The following is a 23,382-nucleotide window of genomic DNA, read 5'->3' as shown; positions in this document are numbered from 1 at the left end:
GCCAAAGGAGAGTAGGATGGGGAGAGGGTTTGTTAATACTTAAGTAGTGACTCTTGGTTTAGGATTGTGAAAATGTATTATTTCTAAATTGTTTCATTTATTGTTTTGCTTTGTAAGTAAACTCCACACCCAATGTAGGGCTTGAAATTACAACCCTGAGATCCGTAGTCACATGCTTTGCTCACTGAGCCAGCCAGGTGCCACTCTAAATTGGTTCATTTAAATCACCTTGATTGGGCAGCCCAAGTGGCTTAGCGGTTTAGCGCCACCTTCAGCCCAGGGCGTGATCCTGGAGACTCAGGATCGAGTCCTGCATCGGGCTCCCTGCATGGAGCCCACTTCTCCCTCTGCCTCTTTCTCTCTCTCTGTGTCTCTCGTGAATAAATAAATAAAATCTTTAAAAAAAATCACCTTGATTGTTCTTTTTTCAATCAAAAAGTCTGCCTTTTTCTTTCTTTTTATTGCCTCTCTTGAGCTCAAAGCTCCAAAAAGAGACACATTGCAATTATTTTCGGGCTCCAACACTTTTAAGGTTCAGAGCCATTTTGGTTAAGTCTAAAAATAAGTTACTTAATTTTCTTAACATTTCAGTACTAGTTGGTGTCATGGTCAATGTTCATTCCTTCCTGTTTTTCTGAGAAATTGTCAGGAGGAAAAGAACATTTGTTAAGCATGTACTACTGTATGTGCTAGAAGATATATTTTATGTACAGTAAATCCTCACAACAGCCCACTGAAGTGAGATTACTACCTCCATTTTTACAAATAGTTCACCAAGTTAAAAGGTAAAAAAAAAAAATTTGCACATAGCTAGCAATTGATTTAAGACTCATAGCTGGAATGCAGACTCAGGTCAGTTTTGTTTCTTATTCTGCTCCTAGCTGTCACAGGAACAGAAATTATTTATTAACCCGTCAGAAATCAGAGAAAAAATTTCATAAGCAAAATTGGGGTTCCTGGGCGCTCAGTTGGTTAAGTATCTGCCTTTGGCTCAGGTCATGCATGATCCCATGATCAAGCCCCACATGGGGCTCGCTGCTCCATGGGAAGCCTGCTTCTCCCTCTTCCTCTGCCTCCTGCTTCCCCTGCTAGTGTGTGCGCTTGCTTGCGCTCTCTCTCCCTCAAATAAAAAAATCTTAAAACACATAAACAGGGACTCTTGGGTGGCTCACGGTTAAGCATCTGCCTTTGGCTCCAGCGTGATCCTGGAGCCTGGGACTGAGTCCCACATCGGGCTCCCTGGGTGGAACCTGCTTCTCCCTCTGCCTATGTCTCTGTCTCTCTGTGTGTGTCTCTCATGAATAAGTAAATAAAAATCTTTAACACACACACACACACACACACACCAAAATCACCCAATGTGGGGTTTTTGGTGTGTGTGTGTGTGTGTGTGTGTGTGTGTGTGTTTCCCCACAAAAGTTGAAATCCTCTCTAGGGCAAATGCATCTTTGTCTTGCATTTGAATATAATCCTCGTCCTTAGAATACAGATAGTTTTGCAGTTTTCTTTTGTTTTATTTTTGGATGTAATCGTAAGGGAATGAAGCCTCAAGAGTACCGTGTAAATAAATACTCTGTACTTGATGTTGGTAGAATTCTAAAATTGTATTTTTTAATTTTAATCTTGAGAGGATTTGAAAATATAAGTTAGACTCCCCTTTTGAATATTTCTGTACTTCTCTTCTTTCCAGGCCATATCATTAGCCACCAGGGATGAAATCCAATTATATCAAACCTAAGCATTTTACATGAGTAAGTCTAAGGTGGAGAGAGAAGATAGAATAAAGCTATTAAAAGTATCAGGGAAGAAATTAAGCTAGTTCTTGCTAAATCAGAGGATTATCCTGCTACTAGCAGGAGTATCTCAGGACCTTTGATCTGTCATCTATCCTGTCATGCATAGTAGATGCACTCAGTGATCTTGTTGTATTGTTTTTGGAATTGAGTCAGCTCAACATTTAAATGAACATTTTTTGCATGGGGTGTATTTACTTGGACTACAGTCCAGGGTACTTAGGTCATTTTTCTGTCAGCTATTGTATATCCTCACAAAATTTATTGGCATTAAACAGCATTTAAGGAGAAGTTGCAATCTAAAGTAATAAGTATTACATGTCATATATTATTGTTATGCTGTCACTGAAGATCTCTCAAATGAGGTAGAGCAGCTTTTTCCTTCCCGTTTTAAAAATGTGTGGAAAATATACATAAAATTAACTTTTAAAATCTATTTTAAGGGATCTCTGGGTGGCTCAGCCATTTAGCACCTGCCTTTGGCCCAGGGCGTGATCCTGGAGTCCCAGGATCGATTCCCACATCAGGCTTCATGCCTTGAGCCTGCTTCTGCCTCTGCCTGTGCCTCTGCCTCTCTCTTTGTGTCTCTCATGAATGAATAAATAAAATCTTTAAATTAAAAAAAAAACCTCCCCCTTTGGCTCAGGGCATGATCCCGAGTCCCGCCCACATCGGGCTCCCTGCTCCCTGCATGGAGCCTGCTTCTCCTTCTTGCTGTGTCTTTCCCTTTCTCTATATCTCTCATGAATAAATAAATAAAATCTTTTAAAAAAATAAATCTATTTTAAATGTATCACTCTTAGCATTTAACTTTTAAAATCTATTTTAAATGTATCACTCTTGTCATTAAGTACATCTACAGTGTTGTGCAACCCACACCACTATTCATTTTATAATTTTTTTCATCATCCCAGATAGAAACTGTACTGAATGGGTACTTCCCATCACCTTTCCCTCTGCCCCTGTAACTTCTAATTTATTTTTTTCTGTGAATTTACCTATTCTAAATATTTCATATGAGTGGAATCACATAATATTTGTCCTTTTGATTCTGGCTTATATCTCTTAGCATAATGTTTTCGAGTTTCATCCATGTTGTAGCATATATCAGAATTTCATTCCTTATTAAGGCTGAATAATATTTCATTATATGTACATACCGCATTTTGTATATCCATCATCCATCATTGGACACTTGGGTTGCTTCCACTGTTGGCTATTTTGAATAATGCCTCCAGAAACATTGGTATACAAGAATCTGTTTGGGTTTTTGCTTCCAGTTCTTCTGGGTATACACCCTGGTTTGGAACTAGTGAATCATACAGTAATTATATGTTTAGCTTTTCAAGTAAGTCCCAAACTGTTTTCCATAGTGGCTGCATTTTACATTTCCACTAGCAGTGCATCAGAGTTCCAGTTTGTCCACATCCTTGACAACACTTGTTATTTTCAGATTTATATTGTTGTTTTGATAATAGTCATTAAAATGGGTGTGAGATTGTAGTTTTGATTTACATTTCCCTAGTGGCTGGTGATGTTGAGCACCTTTCGTCTGCTTAGTAGTCATTTGTATGGTATATCTTATTTGGAGAAATGTCTATCTTAGTCCTTTGTCCCTTCCTTAATTGGAGTATTTGGTTTGTTGTTGTTGAGTTGTATAGGAGCTCTTAATATTTTAGATATTAATCTCTTAATCAGGTATATAATTTGCAAATACTGTTTCTCATTTTATGGGTTGCCTTTTCACTCTTGAATGGTGTTTTTTGACACACAAAAGTTTTTAATTTTGATGAAGTCCAATCCCCAATCCATCTGTTTTTTTCTCTTGTTGGCTGTGATTTTGCTGTCACAAGAAATCATTGTCAAAACCAATATAACAAAAATTTCCTCCTTTATTTTCTTCTAAAAGTTTTATAGTTTTAGCCTTTATGTTTAGGTCTTTGATCTATTTTGAGTTAATTTTTGTATGTGGGGTAAAGTAAGGATCCAACTTCATTCTCTTGTATGTGGATATCCAGTTTTCACAATACCATTGACAAGATTGTCTCCCTGCCCCCCTTTTAAAGATTTTATTTATTTATTCATAAGGGACACACAGAGAGGGAGAGGCAGAGACACAGGCAGAGGGAGAAGCAGGCTCCATTCAGGGAGCCCGACATGGGACTCGATCCCAGGTCTCCAGGATCACACCCTGGGCTGCAGGCAGCGCTAAACCGCTGCACCACCAGGGCTGCCCTGTCTTTTCCTTCCTTAACAGTCTTGGCATCCTTGTAAAAAATTGTTTGACCATATATGCACCAGATGGCACTTTTTATTTTTATTTTTATTTTTTTCAGATGACACTTTTTGAAGTAAAATATATGACAATGTGTTTGTGTTGTGCATCTTAAAGTCAGGCTCCTTGTAATAGTAATGAATTAATATGGAACTTAGCTGAGTGGAACTTACAGTGGCTAGTGTGTAAACTGGATGCATCTGTTGAAGTTCTTAGTGTGACAACAATGTCTGTTAAAGTTTCCTGAGAAGTTTTTGGTATAAACTAAGGAAGATAACCTATCTCAGAAAAGCCAGAGAAATTTTCATGGTCCCAAGTCACGAGAGATTACTCAAGGCATCCTTCTCACAACTTGGAAAATGTAGAACCTGTACATTACCTTACTCCACATTCTCCCAAACAGATTGTCTCTATGCAAGAAATTTTTGTGTTAGCGAATGAGCACCTCCAAATCATTGAAGTTATTAACCTTTTTATATTCTCTTATTCTTGAAGAATTTATCAGTTTGTAAATGGATCAAATATACAGAGGAAGAGTAAAAGAATATAAAAATAGTTGTCATTTGATAAGTAAAATGTGTTCATTATCCCTCTTACCGATCCTTTTTTTTTTTTTTTTAAGACTTTATTTATTTATTCATGAGAGACACGGAGAGAGAGAGAGGCAGAGACACAGGCAGAGGGGGGGAGAAGCAGGCTCCATGTAGGGAGCCGGACGTGGGACTCGATCCCTGGTCTCTGGGATCATGCCCTGGGCTGAAGGCGGTGCTAAACCGCTGAGTCACCCTGGCTGCCCTCCTTTCTTTTTTCTAAAAGGACTTTAAAACTGGGTTTTTGTTTATTTTTCTGAAACAGTAGAGTAAGGGGATAAGTTGAGTGTTTGAACAGAGAAACTAGGGTAATAGATAAAAAGAGAAAAACCTCTGAAAACAAATCTTCCCTTTCCAAAAAGAAGAAACTAGGATTGCAGTTGATAAAATTATTAATAAGAAAAATTAGAAAACACCCACAAACAATAAAATCTAATCAGTATATATTGTGCAAGCCATAATATATGTTGCCTCAGAGAGTGATTATTTTGAATGGGAGAAGGCTCATTTGGATGAGTAAGTTCCACTATGTCCTCAACTCAGAAGAATTGTGAAGATAAAAAGTGATAATTTAGTACGAGTCCAATCAATGATTAGTATCAAGGATCCATTCAGAATAAGCTAAACTCTATAGGGCCTATGGTTAATTGGGTTTGCATAATGAGGGTTTTTTATAGTATTGACTGTAAAGCAAAAAAAAAAAATAAACTTTCATGTAAATCTCCAAAAGAGATTTGAGGTGATTTGCAAAATTAAACCTGTATAACATGGGTCAAAAGACTACTTTTTTTCTTATTAAAGATTTTATTTATTTATTCATGAGAGACACAGAGAGAGGCAGAGACATAGGCAGAAGGAGAAGCAGGCTCCCTGTAGGGAGCCCAGTGAGGGACTTGATCCCAGGACCCCGGAATCACAACCTGAGCCAAAGGCATACACTCAGCCACTGAGGCATCCAGGTGTCCCAAAAGACTACTTTTTATAAAAGAAAGCCTGTAATAAAATATGCTTCCAAAAAGATATCCTTAATATAACCTTATTAGGAAAAACTTATTCCAGTATTGCTGTAATTTTTTTAAAGTTTTTATTTTTATTTTTATTTTTTTATTTTTTAAAGATTTATTTATTTATTCATTAGAGACACACACACAGAGAGGCAGAGACATAGGTAGAGGGAGAAGCAGGCTCCCCACAAGGAGCCTGATGTGGGACTCGATCCCGGATCCTGGGTCATACCCTGAGCCAAAGGCAGATGCTCAACCGCTGAGCCACCCAGGCATCCCATAAGATTTTATTTTTAAGTAGTCTTTATACCTAGTATGGGACTTGAACTCACAACCCCAAGATCAAGAGTCTGCAAGCTCTACTGACTGAACTAGACAGGCACTTGTTTGATGTCATTTCTTGGACATTTTAGGAATTCTTTTGGAAGTCTTTTTTGGGAATTTTTTAAAAAAGATTGTATTTATTCATGAGAGACAACGGAGAGAAAGAGGCAGAGACATAGGCAGAGGGAGAAGCAGGCTCCATGCAGGGAGCCCGATGTGGGACTCGATCCCGGGACTCCAGGATCATGCCCTGGGCCGAAGACAGACACTCAACTGCTGAGCCATCCAGGCGTCCCTGGAATTTTTTTTTTTTTTAAGATTATTTATTTATTTATTCATGAGAGACAGAGAGAGAGGCAGAGACACAGGCAGAGGGAGAAGCAGGCACCATGCAGGGAGCCTGACATGGGACTTGATCCCGGGACTTGATCCCAGGACTCCAGGATCACGCCCTGGGCCAAAGGCAGGCGCCAAACTGCTGAACCACCCAGGGATTCCTGGATTTGTTTTTATAGCCAGTTTATAAACACAAGAAAACCTGCTTCATTAAGCAGTCACCCGTTTTTTAGTTCACTTAGGTTTTTTTGTGTTTTTCTTTTAATTTAAATTCAGTTAGCCAACCTACAGTTTCCAGTAATTCATCAGTTGGATACAATACCCAGTGCTTATCACATCACATACCCTCCTCAATGCCCATCATCCACTTACCGTACATCCCCTCACCCACTTCCCCTTCAGCAACCCTTAGTTTGTAACCAACCCACTTTGATTTACCCTTTTATTCACTCAGTGCTCTCGAATACCTTTTCCCCCCTTTATTTTGGAGTTTTTTTTTTTTTTTTTAAGGTAAATCCCATGCCCAGTGTGGGATTTGAACTCACAACCTTAAGATCGAGAATTGCATGTTCTACCAACTGAGCCAGCTAGGTGCTCTACTTTCCCCCGTTTAAATTAATTATTGTTGATGAAAAATGTGCTACCAGGGGAATATCTAGAATAATGTGCTATAGACTCTGAAAGTAATTTTCAAAGAAGAATTTTAAACTTGTTCTGGGTAATGATTGTGTTATTGGAATAAATATATATTGACTTGTGGAGTGATTATTTTGAATGGGAGAAGGCTCATTTGGATGATTAAGTTTTTCCATCATTTTGGTTTTTAAAGACATTATTTGGGGAGGGGATAGGGAAAATAAAAGGCATTATTTTATGTCACACCTTAATGTACTTTCATTATTTTCATTTCACAATTGTTTTTTTTGTTCTGTTTTGGTGTAGTTGTATTAGAGAACTTACAACTTTTTTGGAATAAATCTGATCCTTAGGTAAAAGTACTTGCCTTCTTTATTAGTTTGTTTTCTTTAACTGAACTAAGTTATTTTTTAAAAGCTATTGTTGATGGCATCCCTAGTTTAAAATTTTTCTCCCATGTTTACACTTCTATTTTCTTTGGCCCAATGTATCACCTTATGTGTTAACTTTGATTTCCTAGAGTATTCATATATGATGATACTAAATTAGTACTTTCATACCAAAAGAGCTTCATACCATACTGCTCATACCAAAAGAGCACTGTTTTTGGTAGAACTGGTTTTCTCTTCAAGACTGTAAGATTGACAGCCTTAGTATAGCCCCCCCCCCCCAGCCATATGAATAGTTAAAAGATTTCTGAGCAACTCTTAATTTGGAAGGCTCTTATTTATAACTTACTGCTGTTAATGTTTATGTCACTGGGCTCTAAGTGGGAAGGATATTTAAGCAGTAATTAAAAGATTTACCCAAACTAGTGAATAATTTTGTATGTGCATGTATATGATATCTTGTGTATAATTGTGCTATTTCAATATTCTGTGAAAGATCAGTTTAAAAACTTTTGATCTGATAGAAGTTATTAAATTGGAAGAGAAAAGATTAGGGAAGATAAATGAAATAAGAGTCCAAAAAAACTGATAATTGTTAAAGCTTGGGTGATGGTTTCAAAGCCGCTCATTTAATATTCTCAGTACTTTTGTGTATGATTAAAAAATATTCTTAATAAAGTTAAATTTAAAAACGAGATAGAGGGAGTTCCTGGCTGGCTCAGTTGGTAGAGTCTGCAGTTCTTGATTCCAGTGTTGTGATTCAAGCCCCATGTTGGGAGTGGAGCCTTCTTTAAAAACAAAACAAAACTAGATAGAGAAAACTGATAAAATACCAATGAAGTAATTTTTTAAGGCATCTAAATGTAAAGATTTTTTAATTCTTCATTTCCATCTGCGCTATATCTTTATTTTAGGTATTCTTACTGCTCTTTCTTAAACTTATGGATTTCTTATACTACCTCAGAAAACTCCAGTGCATTATATATTTTTTTAATTTATTTTTTTATTTAAATTCAATTAGCCAACATACAGTACATCATTAGTTTCACATGTAGCGTTCAATAATTTATCAGTTGTGTATAACACCCAGTGTTCATCATATCATGTGCCATCCTCAATACTCGTCACCCAGTTACGGCCACCTCCCTCCAGTGCATTATATGTGTTGGTTGAGATAAATATATTCAAGACTATAATTTTTAGATACATATTTATATTATATATACTACCTATATTAGATATGTATATTAGCTTTAGGCATCCCTATTATCCACATATGGATCTACACTTAATTTCCAAGCTCTGATTGCCTTTATGTCATTTCAGTCTCCCAGTTAGGGTTTTTCGCTAAATTTTGTTTTAAAGATTTTATTTTTCATTCGTGAGAGTGAGAGAGCGAGCACAAGCAAGGGGAGGGACAGAGGGAGAGGGAGAGGGAGAAGCAGATTCCAGGTTAGCAAGGAGCCGATGTGGGGCTTGATCCCAGGACCCCGAGATCATGGCCTGAGCTAAAGGTAGATGCACAACCAACTGAACACCCAGGTGCCCTGGTTTTCACTAATTTTCACTAATTCAGGTGCCCTGTTTTTTTTTTTCTTTTTTAAAGATTTTTAAAAGTTATTTATGAGAGATACAGAGAGAGGCAGAGACATAGGCAGAGGGAGAAGCAGACTGCCTGTGGGAAGTCTGATGTGGGACTCAATCCCAGGACCCCTAGATTATGACCTGAGCCGAAGGCAGATGCTCAACCACTGAGCCACCCAGGCATTCCCCGATTTTCACTAATTTCAAATTCATTTCTTTGAATTGCAATAATATGTGGTTGGTTCCTAGATCATTAGGAAATTTCAAAGATTGGTTAATAAAATCCAATTCTATCTCCTCCATTATAAGGTGAGCGATAGAAATAATCACTTATCAGTATTTATGATCTTTTCATTGCCAGTCATAAAAGCATTCAGACATAAACCAGATTAATTTTTGGAATAAGTGTCATGTAATAGTTATATCAGGAAAATTACTAAAATCTTACTCTTAAAAAATATTGCCTGCTATTTTCAACAAGGATGAAGTTGTTTTAAGAGTCTTAATGTCAATTATGTTGGAATTAAAATTTTTTAAAAAAATTTAAGGGCCACCTGGGTGACTCAGTCGGTTAAGACTATGGATCAGGTCATGATCTCAGAGTTGTGAGATAGAGCCCTGAGATGGGCTCATTGCAGAGTCTTCTGGAGATTCTCTCTCCCTCTCCCCCTACCCCTTCCTCTGCTCACTCGCTCTCTCTAAAATAATAAATCTTTAAAATAATTTTTTTTAATTTAAAATGAGTCTTAATAGTTACTTTTGATCCATCATCTCTTTTCTGCGTATACATTGTCTGAATGTTTGCTTTATCGTGAGGTTAATGGTCACTGAGGAAAGGACAACATGATAATGGATTCAAGCTGTATAATGAAGATTTAAGGTTAAACCTTGTGGATAAAAACCTGCTAGGTCAGGGAACTCTAATAGTGGGGGTTACCTAGGCACATTATGAGGTGATTCTGATTCTTTTAATCTTTGGGAACATTGGTTTGGTTTGATAGTCATATGAAGGAATCAAATTCAGGTAATTATAGTTGTTCTGGCATAATTGTTAATGGTACTGTGGCAGAGGACCAAACTAAGTAATTGCATAAAGATTCCTTTATTTCCTAAGTTTTTTATCCACCCTTTCAATTTTTCTTTGAGATGAGTAGAATAACAGGATTATCTAGGATACTCTGTTATTGAAGAATGAATTTACTTCCATCTGGATTTACAGTTCAGTAAGTACCTAAATTCTGTTTACTTCAAGACTGAGGATAGTCAAAACATTTCAATTAGGTGGGAATACTTATGTAGAAGTATATGATCTAAAGTATACACTAGGCTTTGTATACTAGTGGCCCATGCACCCAGTTCACACACAGACCGTAGTTGGCTCAAATAGAGTTTGTTGGTTTTTTAAATTGAGTCAGTAGTTAAAAATTGAGAGCTAGAATATAGGCTGACTGTTATCACACAGTTGGCAATGTTTGGCTCTAGTTCCCATAGGGTAGTTGAGTGTGAGTAGTAGCTACTTCCCCCTGTAGGCAAGGCATGCACCAATGCTTAGCTCATTTTGCACAATAATTGAACACTGATACAGATGTTTGGAACATATTACCTGAATCTGAGTCTCAGAAAGTCTGTCTGGTGAACTTGATATTGTACCACTTGAGCAGATATAAAAATGAATTGTTTAAGCTTGAATGAATCATACATAGTTTTGAAGAAGACCTGGGATGGGTTAATGACCCTTTTCCTGTCCCTCTACACCTCCCAAATCACATAATGGAATTGATCTTCTGAAATTATTATGAGTTATCTAATCATATATTTCTGTAGTACAGTTTAAGCTCCTTCAAGCCATGGACCATGAATTTTTGTTCTTAGCATCTAGTACCTGGTACACAGTAGGCACTCAAATGTTTGTTACATTACTGTAACTTTAGTACAGGCATTTTTGTTTTGTTTTAGTAAAAGCATTTGAGTGTGATTATTCTTATTTTGGGGGAAAAATTATATGATAGTTTTTTTATATTTTAAAATTGCAAGCAGCTTCTTTGGTTAAGGAGGATTTTTAAAGTTACTGCCTCAAATTTTCAGTTTTTTTGTTTTAAATTGAAAACCATACTTTCCAGGTGGAAACTACGTTTACCACGGTGAGCACTGCAAAATGTATATGTTGTGCATTTGACACTAATATAACATTGTATGTCAACTATACTTCAATAATGAACACTCTAAATACATGTTCCTACTAGGTGAACAGGCTCTTAGAAGAAATTTGAATAAGGGAATTTTTTCATTTTATTTTGAAATAGTAATTTTTTAAACAAATCTCTTGCTTAGCATTTTTGCTTTGCAGTGAATTGAAATTGGCAGTCTTCTAAACTCCACTTGTTTATTTACCTTATTTAACCATTTGGGAGTTTGTTTTATGTTATATTACTAAAAGTGTTGCATGGTGCCTAGCTTTTGTATTTTAAGTAAATTAAAATTGAAAGCATTTTTAGATATTTCCATATCTTTTAAAAATCATTTGTGATCTCTTGGATTAGAGATAGAAGTTTTTACTATGTCTGTGTTTTACTATGTTATTATGTTAGGGTTTTCAAATAGTTTTGAAAAATAGAAAAGGTCCTCTTCTGTTTATATAAGAATTGGAAAAGTTTTATTTAAAATCTCCTTAATAAAAATGTGAATTAATTTGCCTTTTCTAGTTATAGTCTCAGAGAACCAAGATTGCATAGCCTAAATAGAGAATGTTGATGTTAATCACATTCATAGCATAAAAGCAAGTAACTATTTTTGGGTGGTTGGGTTGGAATTTATTTTTCATAGTGATTGGTGGTGGTGGTTTTTCCTAGTTGAGTGTTTATAGGACCTTTAGACATTATATTTGGTCATTTTTGCTCTTTTATTTAGTATCAGCTTCCTTTCACAAAAAAGTCGGAGGAGTCAAACCATATGTTTTTAAAAACCTGAATGTCTCTAGGGAAAATGACTCCCTATGACGTTAAACATAGTGTATATCTTAAAAGTGTCAATAGCTTCTATGGTCTTTAAGTCAGTTATTTTACTGCAGTAGGTAGTTTCTCTAACTTTATGAAAGCAGAATAATAAGACACTGCTTACTGAGGGAAAATTTCCTTTTATTCCACATTTAGACATCTGGCTAGGTTTTCAGCGGTATAAAGTTGGTTCTTGTCTGTGTCAATCAGGATGACAAATTTAGGTGTTGGAAGGATAGAAAAGTAGGTAGTTAGGTACAAATGGACTTAACTTTAAATGGGTGCTTAATAGCAAGATGAGACTACTCGTTTATTCTTGCATCCTTATTTAGCCTGTTTCACTTACTGTAGTTCAATTTTAAATATTATATACCAAGCTGCATTTAGTTTCTGTCATATAAACCTAAAATGTGCTAGAGAAAAGAAACTAAAACAAAATAAATCTATTTTTCTGTTTATCTTTTAACATTTCAAGTTCAGACTTGGCTTGTATTCCTTGTCAGAAAAGTTAAATGCACAAAACGGAGGCTTATCTTCATACCCTTGTTTTGTTATGGCCATTCAGATGAATTTTAGTGATGGTCAGAGGCTTCTAAATAGGAGGGCAGTAACTCCTGTAAATACCAATATCCAAATGGTGTCTCTCTGTTCCAGCCCATCGCAACAGTTTTAAAACCAGTTTTTGTTTTTGTTTTTGTTTTGTTTTGTTGCTTTGTTTTGTTTTTTAACAGGAGAGCCAGTGTAACTCCTTCAAGACTGGAGTGACACTCTACATCTGCATCTGCCTCATGTGAGTTCTCATTTTGGCAGCAGCATTCTGCTAGGCTGGAACCTCTGTAGAGGTTTGCCCTTCCTTTTTCTAAAATCTGTAAACTACTATACACAGTGTGTCTTGGTGGCAAAGGTAAAAAAGTGCATGAGAATTTTATATTTCCCTGCAGAAAGATTTTGGCTCATTTCAAAGAGATGGTCTCCTCTAACATAGGTTCTATTTTGTATGAACAACATTTACTCAAAATAGAGCCCATAACTTTCATCTCCACAACATACATTTGATATTTTTTGGAGAACTATTTTTTCCTTACAGATTATAAAGAATATCTTTAAATGTTCTCAGTAGCTTCAGCTTTCAAAGCTTTGGTTGTTCTCTTTATAGTCTAGTTATGTAACCTGAGAACACCGTGTGCTGCTCTGGTGGCTGAAGCACTCACTCCTCTTTTTTTGGACTTTAGCCCTTGAAATAACTTCTTTCTTTGTCTTTGAACATTGGGTAAATTAGGATAGGCCTGAGGACTTGAAGAAGAAATAAGCAGTGAATATGTGAGGTTATGTTTACTTTGAATCTATTGGCTTTGTTTTGGAAAGTCAGTTGTAAGAATTGAGCTTGAAGTTATGCATCATTTACTCGCCAATTTTGCAAGAGAAATTGAAATTAGAGCCTTTGCAGCTGTGGAGAGGCATAGAGCTATATATATATAGTCTGAGGTGATGTATATGGTTCCCCACAGCTACAAAGGCTGACTATGAAGGGCCTGGTAATTTAAAAAAGGAAATTTGCTTTTATTTATTTATTTCTCAAGGATTTGGTGAAACTATGTAGACTAGTCATTTTTGCTACCAGGTCAGAACAAATTGTGACTATTCAGTTTATTCCCAAGGGACACTTAGAACAAAACATCTAAACCTGTGATCTCTGCAACTACAATTCTGTTTCTCCAGCCCTGGTTGTACTGTATAGTGTTCTAGCAGATGATTTAATGGCCTGGGAATTCGTGTTACTGAAATGATTATCCGGGAAGCTTATGAGAAAATGTCAATAGCTTGTAGGTCTTACTGATTAATATAGAGCTTAGTGAAATGGATAGTGTTGTCAAAGTGGAACTTGAACTCTCTTTGCTAAATCCATTCCCACCTGTGACTAGAGCAGTTTATTTTGGACTAGGTGAATGAAGTTGGAGGGAGGGTAGTGTGTTTCAACACCTAGGCTTAAATTTTGATGGCCTATGTAATCTAGAAATTCACTTTTAGCAGTGGTAGTATATCCCACCACAAAAAAGCTTTGGATGAGACTCAGGGAGACCTAAATTCTCGCTTAAGTTTACATTTGTACTTGCTTATGTAACTTCAGGTCAGCAAATGGGGAAAATACGTTGTATTTTTAGAAAGTCCCCTAAACTCATTGAGTGAAAGGAAATTTAATGTATTTCTGTAGGGGGAATTACTAGAAAGTACCTCAGTTGAACACTTGGGAAGTTCTGTCCTGGAATAATGATAAATGTGGCAAGTGTATAGTATTTTATTTTCTGTTCTAGGGTTTATGCTGGCAAAATGAGGATTTGAGATATCTACCCTCCCTCCCAATATTTTTTTTTCTTCACTAAAAATTCTGAAAAAAATAGATTTGGGTTTCAACCCAAAGTGTCTCCTGAACACAGGTTTTAATCATCATTACTCCATCACACTATAATTACTTGATTTTAAACTGGGGAAAATGGCTCATTTATGGGTGAGTTTGGGTGGGGGTGATTAAAGTTTTTTGGTTTTTTTGCCTTCCATTTTTAAGGTATATCCAGCAAATTATTCTCCTGAAAAAAATTGTTACTTGAAAATATTTTATATGGGCCAAATCCTGTAAGACTGAATGCCAGTAGATTATCCAAATTGCTTAACTATACTGGAATTTTGTTTCATTAAATATTATTTGAAATAAATGGGGCTTTGTTAAGATTGAGAAAGTTTTTGTTTTATGGAAATTTTGTTAAAAGAGATTTACTCCCAGTTGGAGTGAAGTGTGCACAGTGTTGGGTGAGAGAGATAATTTTATATTCTCAAAATAATTCAGATTGACATCAGTCAATACTACTTTCCTGGTTTTATTATATAATACACGAGCTCTTACTCTTTTAGTGCGTATGAATATACAAGCACTTCCTTTATCACAGTTTACATCATCTAGATTTAATAATTCCACACTCATGGATTCCAAAACGGTTGTTTTTTTTTGTTTGTTTGTTTTGGTGGGAAAGGGTGATGATGGGGATGGAATTGAACAGAGAAAATATGTAGCCAATTTTGATAATATTAGTGTTAGCATTAGCATCAAAGGGAATGATGGCTTCTTTTGGCATTATTCTGAGGGGACGAGACTCAAGAACCTCCTTCTCCTAAAGAACCTTAAAAATGTTAGGCTTTTTTTTTTTTTTTTTAAGATTTTATTCATTTATTCATGAGGGACACAGAGGGCGGGGGGCGGGGGGGGGACATAGGCAGAGGGAGAAGCAGGTTCCATGCAGGGAGCCTGACGTAGGACTCAATCCTGGGTCTCGTGGATTAGGCCCAAGGCTGAAGGCGACGCTAAACCACTGAGCCACCTGGGCTGCCCCAATTTTAGGCTTTTTAAATATGGCAGATGGTATTAAATATTTTGAAAGTTCACCCTGCTTTCTTAACATTTCAGCTTAATTTAAAAATAATGGATATATACATTAATATGTTACAAGTTGTAAAAGTACAGACAGTACATGAAAGTGTACTTCCCCATCTCTTAGCTACTCAGTTCCCTTCTGTGGAAGTGACCAGTATTACTGGTTTCTTTTATGTAGTTCCAGAAATACTCTAAAAGATTTCTTTTGGCAAGGAAAAGTTGAATAGTACTCATTAAGATTTAGCACTAATTTGGGCCGGCAAACTAATTGCAGTGAAAAATCAGTTTGAGCCATAGGCTGTATAGATTGTGGATAGAAGAACAGTAGTAATCTAATAAGAATAATATTGTGAGATAAAAATGGATTTTTTTTGGCATTGAGCAAGATTGCAGGTCTTTTTATTTTTCTCTTTAATATGGCTTATCTACTCCTAGACACTGATGGGAAGATGCTTACCTAAATACTGCATTGGAGGAAACCTATTTAAAGGAACATCATTTTCTTTATACTGAACTGCAATGATTATTCTGAAAAGTTTTTTGTTATAGAAGATTTCAGAGATCTATAGTAGTAGAGAGAAATACCCATATTCTAAAATACATTTTTTTCACCTGTAACAAGGCTTAGTAGGCTTCTTTGGCAGATATAGATATAGATATCTATGTATATACACACACATACACATGCTCATTTTATACAGTTGCATATACCCATCCTTCCATAATGACATCTCATAAAATGAGTCCTAATTCTTTTTTTAATGTGTATTTCCAGTCTTATTGAGAAATAACTGATGTATATCACTGTATAAGTTTAAGACATACAATAAAAATAAGGCATACTGCAAGATGGTTTGATTTGCATATATTGTGAAATGATCATCATAATAGCTTCAGCTAACATCCATCTTCTCACATAAATAAAATGAAAAGAGAAGAATAAATGAAAAAATTTTTCTCCTTGTGATGAGAACTCTAAGGATTTACCCTTTTAACGTTCCTGTATATAATACAATGAGTGGTGTTAGCTAAATTCCTCATGTTGTCTGTTACATCCCTAGTATTTATTTTTATTTGTAACTGGAAATTTGTACCTTTTGACCGCCTTCCTCCAATTCTCCCTCCTCCTACCCCTAGTCATAATTCTTTAATATCTAGTTCCCAGTCCACATCCAGATTTTCCTGATTGTCTCAGGCATGTCTTTTTATGGCTGATATTGCAGCAATAACTTAATGCTATTTTGATGGCTCTAGCCAGACTCTAGCACTGATGAGAAAACAAATTAATCCTGACAAATAGAATTATGTGCTGATTGAAGGAGTATAAAGCAACTACCAAGCCAAATAGGAATTGCAAAAATACTGTTTTTTTTTTTTTTTTTTAAGGTCATTTTGAAGGATTCCTACACTAACTATACACATCAGTGAAGCCTTCAACATATATACACCTCTCTACCTGGTTAATATCATAGCTGTGCATCTTAGTTTCTTTTTCTACCTTTAGATTGTGGGCATGAAAGAACAGGTAAAGGGAAAAAAGGTTAAGTTTCCTAAGAAATGAAAGAATTATTCTGAAACGTCTGATAATTCATCTTATTGCTCTTGCTCCTATGGAAATATGACCTGTTTCCGCAGACTAACAGTTGAGTTCTGTGATTGGGGCAGTACAAAACGTGGAGTTTGGGGGAAAAGAAGAAAATGGCACATTTAGGAAGAGAGAGGAGTTTAGGAAAGAGTAGAAATTCACTCATTTGCCTTTTATTTTCATTGACTATTATTATAATGAGAACCTCCTCTTTGTGCAGTGTACAAGTCCCCGGAGTATGAGTCTCTTGGCTTTGAGCTTACTGTGGAGAGATTAGTTTCTATTGGCTATCCTCAGGAACTGCTCAGCTTTGCTTATGATTCTACATTCCCTACCAGGTAATTTTTCAAGATTTTTTTGAATTAAGAGCCTTTCCTCTATCCCCCAGATTAATAATTCCAAACCACCTCTCACCATCCTCAGCCTCAAAGAAAAGAACCAAAAAAGGTTATTTGGTTTGTTTCTAGGTTGTTGTTGTTGTTGTGTTTTTTTTTTTTTTTTTGGTTGCTATTCTAAAATTACCATGGGTCTTCATGTACACTGTATCTTTTCTGTTCTTGGAATTGAATTTAGTTTATTGTTACTGAAGAATATCTCTTTATGGGAAAGAGAGATTATTAAAACTGATGGGCAATAATCACAGACACTCCTACCGTTTGCTGTTGGAGAGCAGTTACATGTTGTACTAATACATTTCACTTTGTCATTGGGAGCTTTCTTGGCAGTTTGCATTTTTGGATTTGATAGGGAGGGTTTAAGATTAAGAAAGATGATGTTTGTGATGCCATCATATATGTCCCATATACAGCATCTATTAGAAATATAAGCCAGTTCATTTGTCCAAGGAAATTAAGACTCCTTTAGAATGGAACCACTGTATAAAGAAGAATTATAGTTCATACCTCATTTAAGGCTCTTATTTCTTACAGAAAACAGTTGTGATTATTTATCTGGACAAAGTAAATATTTTTTAGTTGCTCTAGGTTTAGTTTTTAAGATTTTACTCACTTCAGACTCCAGGATTATATTGTTTAGGAACATGCTTGAGTTGTCATAAAAGCTTGAATAAGGTGGTGTTGGTTTATGATGATTTAGTAATACTACATAAGACTGTTGCCTATATTATTTTTGTATTACTGACAGATGTCTTCATTTTCACATAGGGGACTTGTTTTTGATACACTATATGGAAATCTTTTGAAAGTTGATGCATATGGAAATCTTTTGGTCTGTGCACATGGATTCAACTTCATAAGAGGGTGAGTACATAGAACCCTTAGCCTCTTTCTAGTGTTGATACCTTGTCTCCCCAGATGTACTGTACTATACTTTCCTGTTCCCTCATTATTAAAGAACGATTCTTTGTATAAGGATACTTAACAATTACTTATTAGGCAGTTAGGACCCAAACTGACTTATAAATGTAGTTAGCAGTTACATTTTGGGTAAATTAAGTGGTTTCTAATTATATAGCATCCAACAAAGCTAAATTTAAAACTCACCAAAAAGAATTGTAGTGGCTTTGACTTATTTGAAATTCTAAGATTTTTATTTTCTCCTTTTTAATACAGTTCTCAGGTAGCTGCTCAGAAGAGGTATGTATATAAAAGTGCTTTGAAAAATTTAAAACTACAACAGTGTAAATGACTAAGGTTTTTAATAGCTAATATATTATTTAATATTCTAATGAATAGCTTCAGATATTTGATCATGTGGTTAAAGTTTTTAAAATATGAGTTAAAAATGAATAAGTGTGATAATATTTAAAACAAATAAGAGTAAGCTATATTTTAATAACCAGAGTATTTCCACTATTCACACTAATTTGGACTTTCCACCCTATTAAACAGCAGATAAAATTTAGTGTCTACTCTTTTTTTTGTGAAACATCCCAATTTTTTTTTTTTTTTTAATCACAATACCACAATTTGACACTTTCTGGTCATTGTGGCTTTACAGTTGTACATTTTCTCCACTATTTTACTACCTAATTTACTATTGACACTGTATTTGGAACAGAGCAACTCTTTAAAAAAAATTTTTTTTTTTAATTTATTCATTAGAGACACACACAGAGGCAGAGGGAGAAGCAGGCTCCATGCAGGGAGCCTGATGTTGGACTCGATCCTGGGACTCCAGGATCATGCTCCGAGCCGAAGCCAGATGCTCAACCACTGAGCCACCCAGGCGTCCAGGGACAGAGCAGTTCTTAAAACCAAAATAGATTATGTATCTCTTTCTATATGTTATTCTCAGAGGTGAAGTAGTAAAAACAACACAGTCTACAGTGAAATATTTAAAGAGACAGTCTTTTTGATAAATATTTTTGTGATAAGCACAAACTAACTATACCAGAGTATCCTTTAAATCTGAGGTCACAGTAATACCCTATTTGGAATTGAAGCATCTAATGTGAGACTTTTCAGCTGGAATTATACAGGCTCAAAGATTTCCAAGTATGCATACTGAGAACAGTATGAAATAAACACCTATCTTGATACATCTGGGCAGGCCAGTGATTATATCCGCCTTTCTTTCACTGTTCCTCTCATGAGGGGTTTGTTCAAGATTCATGAGTATCTAGAGACAGGATTTAGAATGTGAAGGGATTGCAAATAATGCTAGCAACCTAAGCTATTTTATATGTGGATATTGTACCATAATTTGAAGTCCCAATGAAGATGAACCAAGCTTCTATTTATTAATGTCTGAAAGGGATTTTTATGTTATGGAGGAGGGGAGTAGTCAGAAGAAAAGGCAGGGAAGTTCTATAAATTAGTACTGCAATTAGATTTACTAACTCAAGATTCATAGACCTTTCTTTCCCCAAAATAAAATTTCCAAATAGCTCCTTTGGAAGTACATTTAGTAGTATTTCAAAAATAAGTCATTTATGGGTAATGCGGAACTATTCAGACGACATGCATGTATAGTCTTTAGAGTCAAAAGGAAAAGCCTGTGGAGGAGAAGAGCTTTAGATTAGAGGGAGAGGGAAAGTGAGCTATTGAAGCATACTGGTGGACAAGGCTGGAAAGGAGGGTAGGGCTGCAAAAGCATAACATTTACATGCCTTCCCAATGAGTTGGGGTCTCTGTTTTGGACCATGGCAAAGACCATTATTTTTCAATTTTTTATTTTTAAATAAAATTTACTGTAAATTTTTTTATTATTCTTTAAAGATTTTATATATTTATTCATGAGAGACCCACAGAGAAAGAGAAAAAGAGAGAGGCAGAGACACAGGCAGAGGGAGAACAGGCTCCATGCAAAGAGCCTGATGTGGGACTCGAATCTGGAAACCTGGGATCACGCCCTAAGCCAAAGGCAGGCACTCAACCACTGAGCCACTCAGGCATCCCTGTTTTTCAATTTTTAAAAAATATTTATTTTATTTATTTATTTGAGAGAGAGTGTGCACACGACTCCCCACTGAGCAAGGAACCTGACATGGGGCTCGATCATGACCTGTGCCAAAGGGAGATACTTAACTGGCTGAGTCACTCAGGCACCCCTGGCAAAGGTCTTTGAAGTTTTAGAGTAGGTTTAGAGTAGGTTGATACTGAGATCAAATCTTAATTCTACAAGTCACAGAAAGTGAGCAAGGTTCTATACTGTTACTGTTTTCTGCCCAACTTCCAAATCTAACTTCCTTCTACTGGGATATATTATTTCCACTCAATGAATATTTATTTTAAATATATGGTAGCTTGATTTGACACTTAGTTTAAACGAAATGTAATTGCTAACTATATTTATAAGTCAGTTTGGGTTCTAATTGCCTGATAAATAACTGTTTACTATCCTTATGTAAAGGAATTACTCTTTAACAATGGAGAGAATAGGAAAGTATGTCTTAAGGAGACAGTGTCATCTTACTAAACCTGATTGAGGAGAGCGTATCCTTACTATTCCCTTTCACCTTAATTTTCATCATAGAAAATTTTAGAAAGCTAGAAAATGAGAAATTCTACAAAGTTATTCCTTGTTGGGAACTCTTCTTTCCAAAGGGTAACTAAGACAGGAAACGGATGTGATTTTATATCCTAACTAGAGGTTAGGCCATTGGTAGTTAGACCTAAGCAAGAATTTACCCAGATTACTCTGAGTATGGACTTTAAATGTGATGTCCTTTTTTCAGATTAGTTATCTCTATATATTCATTGTGAGTACTGTGCATTTTTTCATAAATAGTTTATTTTGAAACAATCTCTACACCCAACATGGGGCTCCAACTCATAACCCTGAGATCAGAGTTGCATGCTCCACCAACTGAATCAGCCAAGTGCCCTGAGAATTGTGCGATTTTATATTTTAGTTTTTCTCCTTTGGGGTTTCTCTGTACTATTTTTGCTTATTAATTCTATCCCTTCCTCTTCTTGGAGTGTTTCATTTCACTCTCCAAGGTTCATGGGCATCTCTAACAACTTTTATCTGTTTTACTGGTTTTCCTCTTAACCCTAAGTGTTCTCCACAGGTCTATTCTGTCTTCGCTTCTTCCTCTGCACGGCAAGTGGCCTTGTCTATTGTAATAGTCTTCATGACTTCATCTGTTACCTGTGTGTAGATGACCCCAGTTCTCTCTAAAGTCTGAATCTGTTTTAAGTTCTTGACCTTTATTTCTAATTGCCTATAAAAATCTGTTTATTTTTTTTCCCTAAAGATTATATTTATTTATTCATGAGAGACACAGAGAGAGAAAGAGGCAGAGACACAGGCAGAGGCTGAAGCAGGCTTCATGCAGGGAGCCCGTTGCAGGACTCAATCCCGGGACTCCGGGATCACGCCCTGGGCTGAAGGCCGCGCTAAACTGCTGAGCCACCCGGGCTGCCCTCTGTTTATTTTGAGCTTAATGTATCCAAAATAGAACTCTTCTTATATCTATTTCTTATCCAGTTTTCATATTTCTGTTAATGGTACCACCACCTTCTCAGAGACACTTTCATGTGAGCATCATCATATTGACTGTCATGTCCCTCATATGCCACAGCCAGTCTTGTTCATTTTACCTTGGAAGTCTCTCATGATTAATGCTTCTCTTTAATTTCCTGTGCCACCACTCTAGGATAGACTGCTGCTGCTCTCATCTGGACGACTGCAATAACCACTTAACTGATTTCCCAGGCCTTTGTGTCTGTGTCATTTAGCTTTTGCTGCATAATAAATTACTTAAAAACTTAGTGGCTTAAAACATTGACCATTTTATTTAGCTCGAAATTTGGAGAGTCATCTGGGCAATTCTGGGATTGCTTTGCTGATCTGGCACAGCCTCACTCACATGTCTGGCAGTTGGCAGCCTGTGGCTGGGGTGCCTCATTTCTGTATGTAGCCTTTTATCCTTCAGCAGGTTATGTCACTCATTTATTCACTCAGAGGTGCTAGTGCAGCAAGAGTAGGCAAGCCCCTATACACAAGTGTTTTCCAAGCCTCTGGCTGGATCCCTAGTTGCTGCTGTTCAAGCCTGTATTTGAGGATGGAGAAAGAGACTGAGCCTCTTAATCAGAAGAACTGCAAAGTCACACGTTACAAAAGCATAAGAAGGATTTGTAGTCATTTTTGTAACATGTCACATTTCTTTCTCATTTTTATCCTAAAACTGTTATTAATTGAATATTTTTGTAATTCTGATGGTTTTATCCCTTTGCTTAAAAACTATCAGTGGCTAAAACACCACCACAAAAAACCCACAAAACACAAAAACAACCTCCCCCCCAAAAAAAACCCCTGTCAGTGGCACTCCATTGCCCCTGAATGAAAAGTAACAATAACATAATCTGTCTAAACTCATCTTTCTAGCTTTATTTTCCTCTGCTCCCCTCTGTCTTCTCAAATTGGACTAGTTTTTGAATTGGTCTATATCTATTCTTTAAGGACCAGTTCCTGTGCCACCTTTTTCATGAATCCTTCCTGAATTCTCTCTCATCACTCCCACATTCACTTTCTTCTACCCCTTTAGTTGAAATGCTCCCCTCTTCCTCTATTTTCTCTTTTTTGTGGCAGTTGTGATATTTTTTACCTGGTGATAACTTTTGGTGTATGTGACTCTCCTCCATTATCAGACTGAGAACTTGTTAAGGGCTGGAACCCAAGCTTTTTTATCTTCGTAGCTACTTATGTGTAATATTTAAAACCCTGCCTTGCATGTAGCCACCAACACATTTGAATGAATTTTTGAATGATTAATATTTCTTATAGCTATCACAATGTTCATTTTTTGAATGTCAGTTAATTTAAAGTTTTTTCTTTCAGACCAGAAACTAGAGAGCAGTATCCAAATAAATTTATCCAGCGAGATGACACTGAAAGATTTTACATTTTGAACACACTATTCAACCTACCAGGTAGACTCATTCTGTGCTTATATATTATGGATGCTTTTCCTTCTTTTCAAAATCATTTGCTCAAGGGAGATAATGAAATAAGTTTGAATTATGCCACTTATAGCTTATGAA

At 36.2% G+C, this 23,382-nt stretch overlaps 1 protein-coding gene across 12 annotated transcripts in view; it reads left to right on the top strand.

Annotated features, from left to right (window-relative positions):
- NT5C2 (5'-nucleotidase, cytosolic II) overlaps nt 1–23,382 on the top strand; it is a 146,070-nt gene that overhangs the window by 109,890 nt on the left and 12,798 nt on the right. For 9 of the 12 annotated variants that reach the window (XM_035707637.2, XM_025467069.3, XM_049103568.1 and 6 more), the window contains 4 exons: nt 17,154–17,271; nt 18,097–18,192; nt 18,505–18,528; nt 23,180–23,271. In XM_035707637.2, the coding sequence (XP_035563530.1) occupies nt 17,154–17,271; nt 18,097–18,192; nt 18,505–18,528; nt 23,180–23,271 (330 nt within the window). The remainder of the gene's footprint in view (nt 1–17,153; nt 17,272–18,096; nt 18,193–18,504; nt 18,529–23,179; nt 23,272–23,382) is intronic. The other 3 variants (XM_025467073.3, XM_049103570.1, XM_049103572.1) reach the window with 2 other exon arrangements.

This window comes from Canis lupus, chromosome 28 (genome assembly GCF_003254725.2).
Source record: "Canis lupus dingo isolate Sandy chromosome 28, ASM325472v2, whole genome shotgun sequence".
NCBI classification, from domain to species: Eukaryota; Metazoa; Chordata; class Mammalia; order Carnivora; family Canidae; genus Canis; species Canis lupus.
Note: the sequence above shows the minus strand (reverse complement) of the source record. Positions and strands in the feature narration are given on the sequence as shown.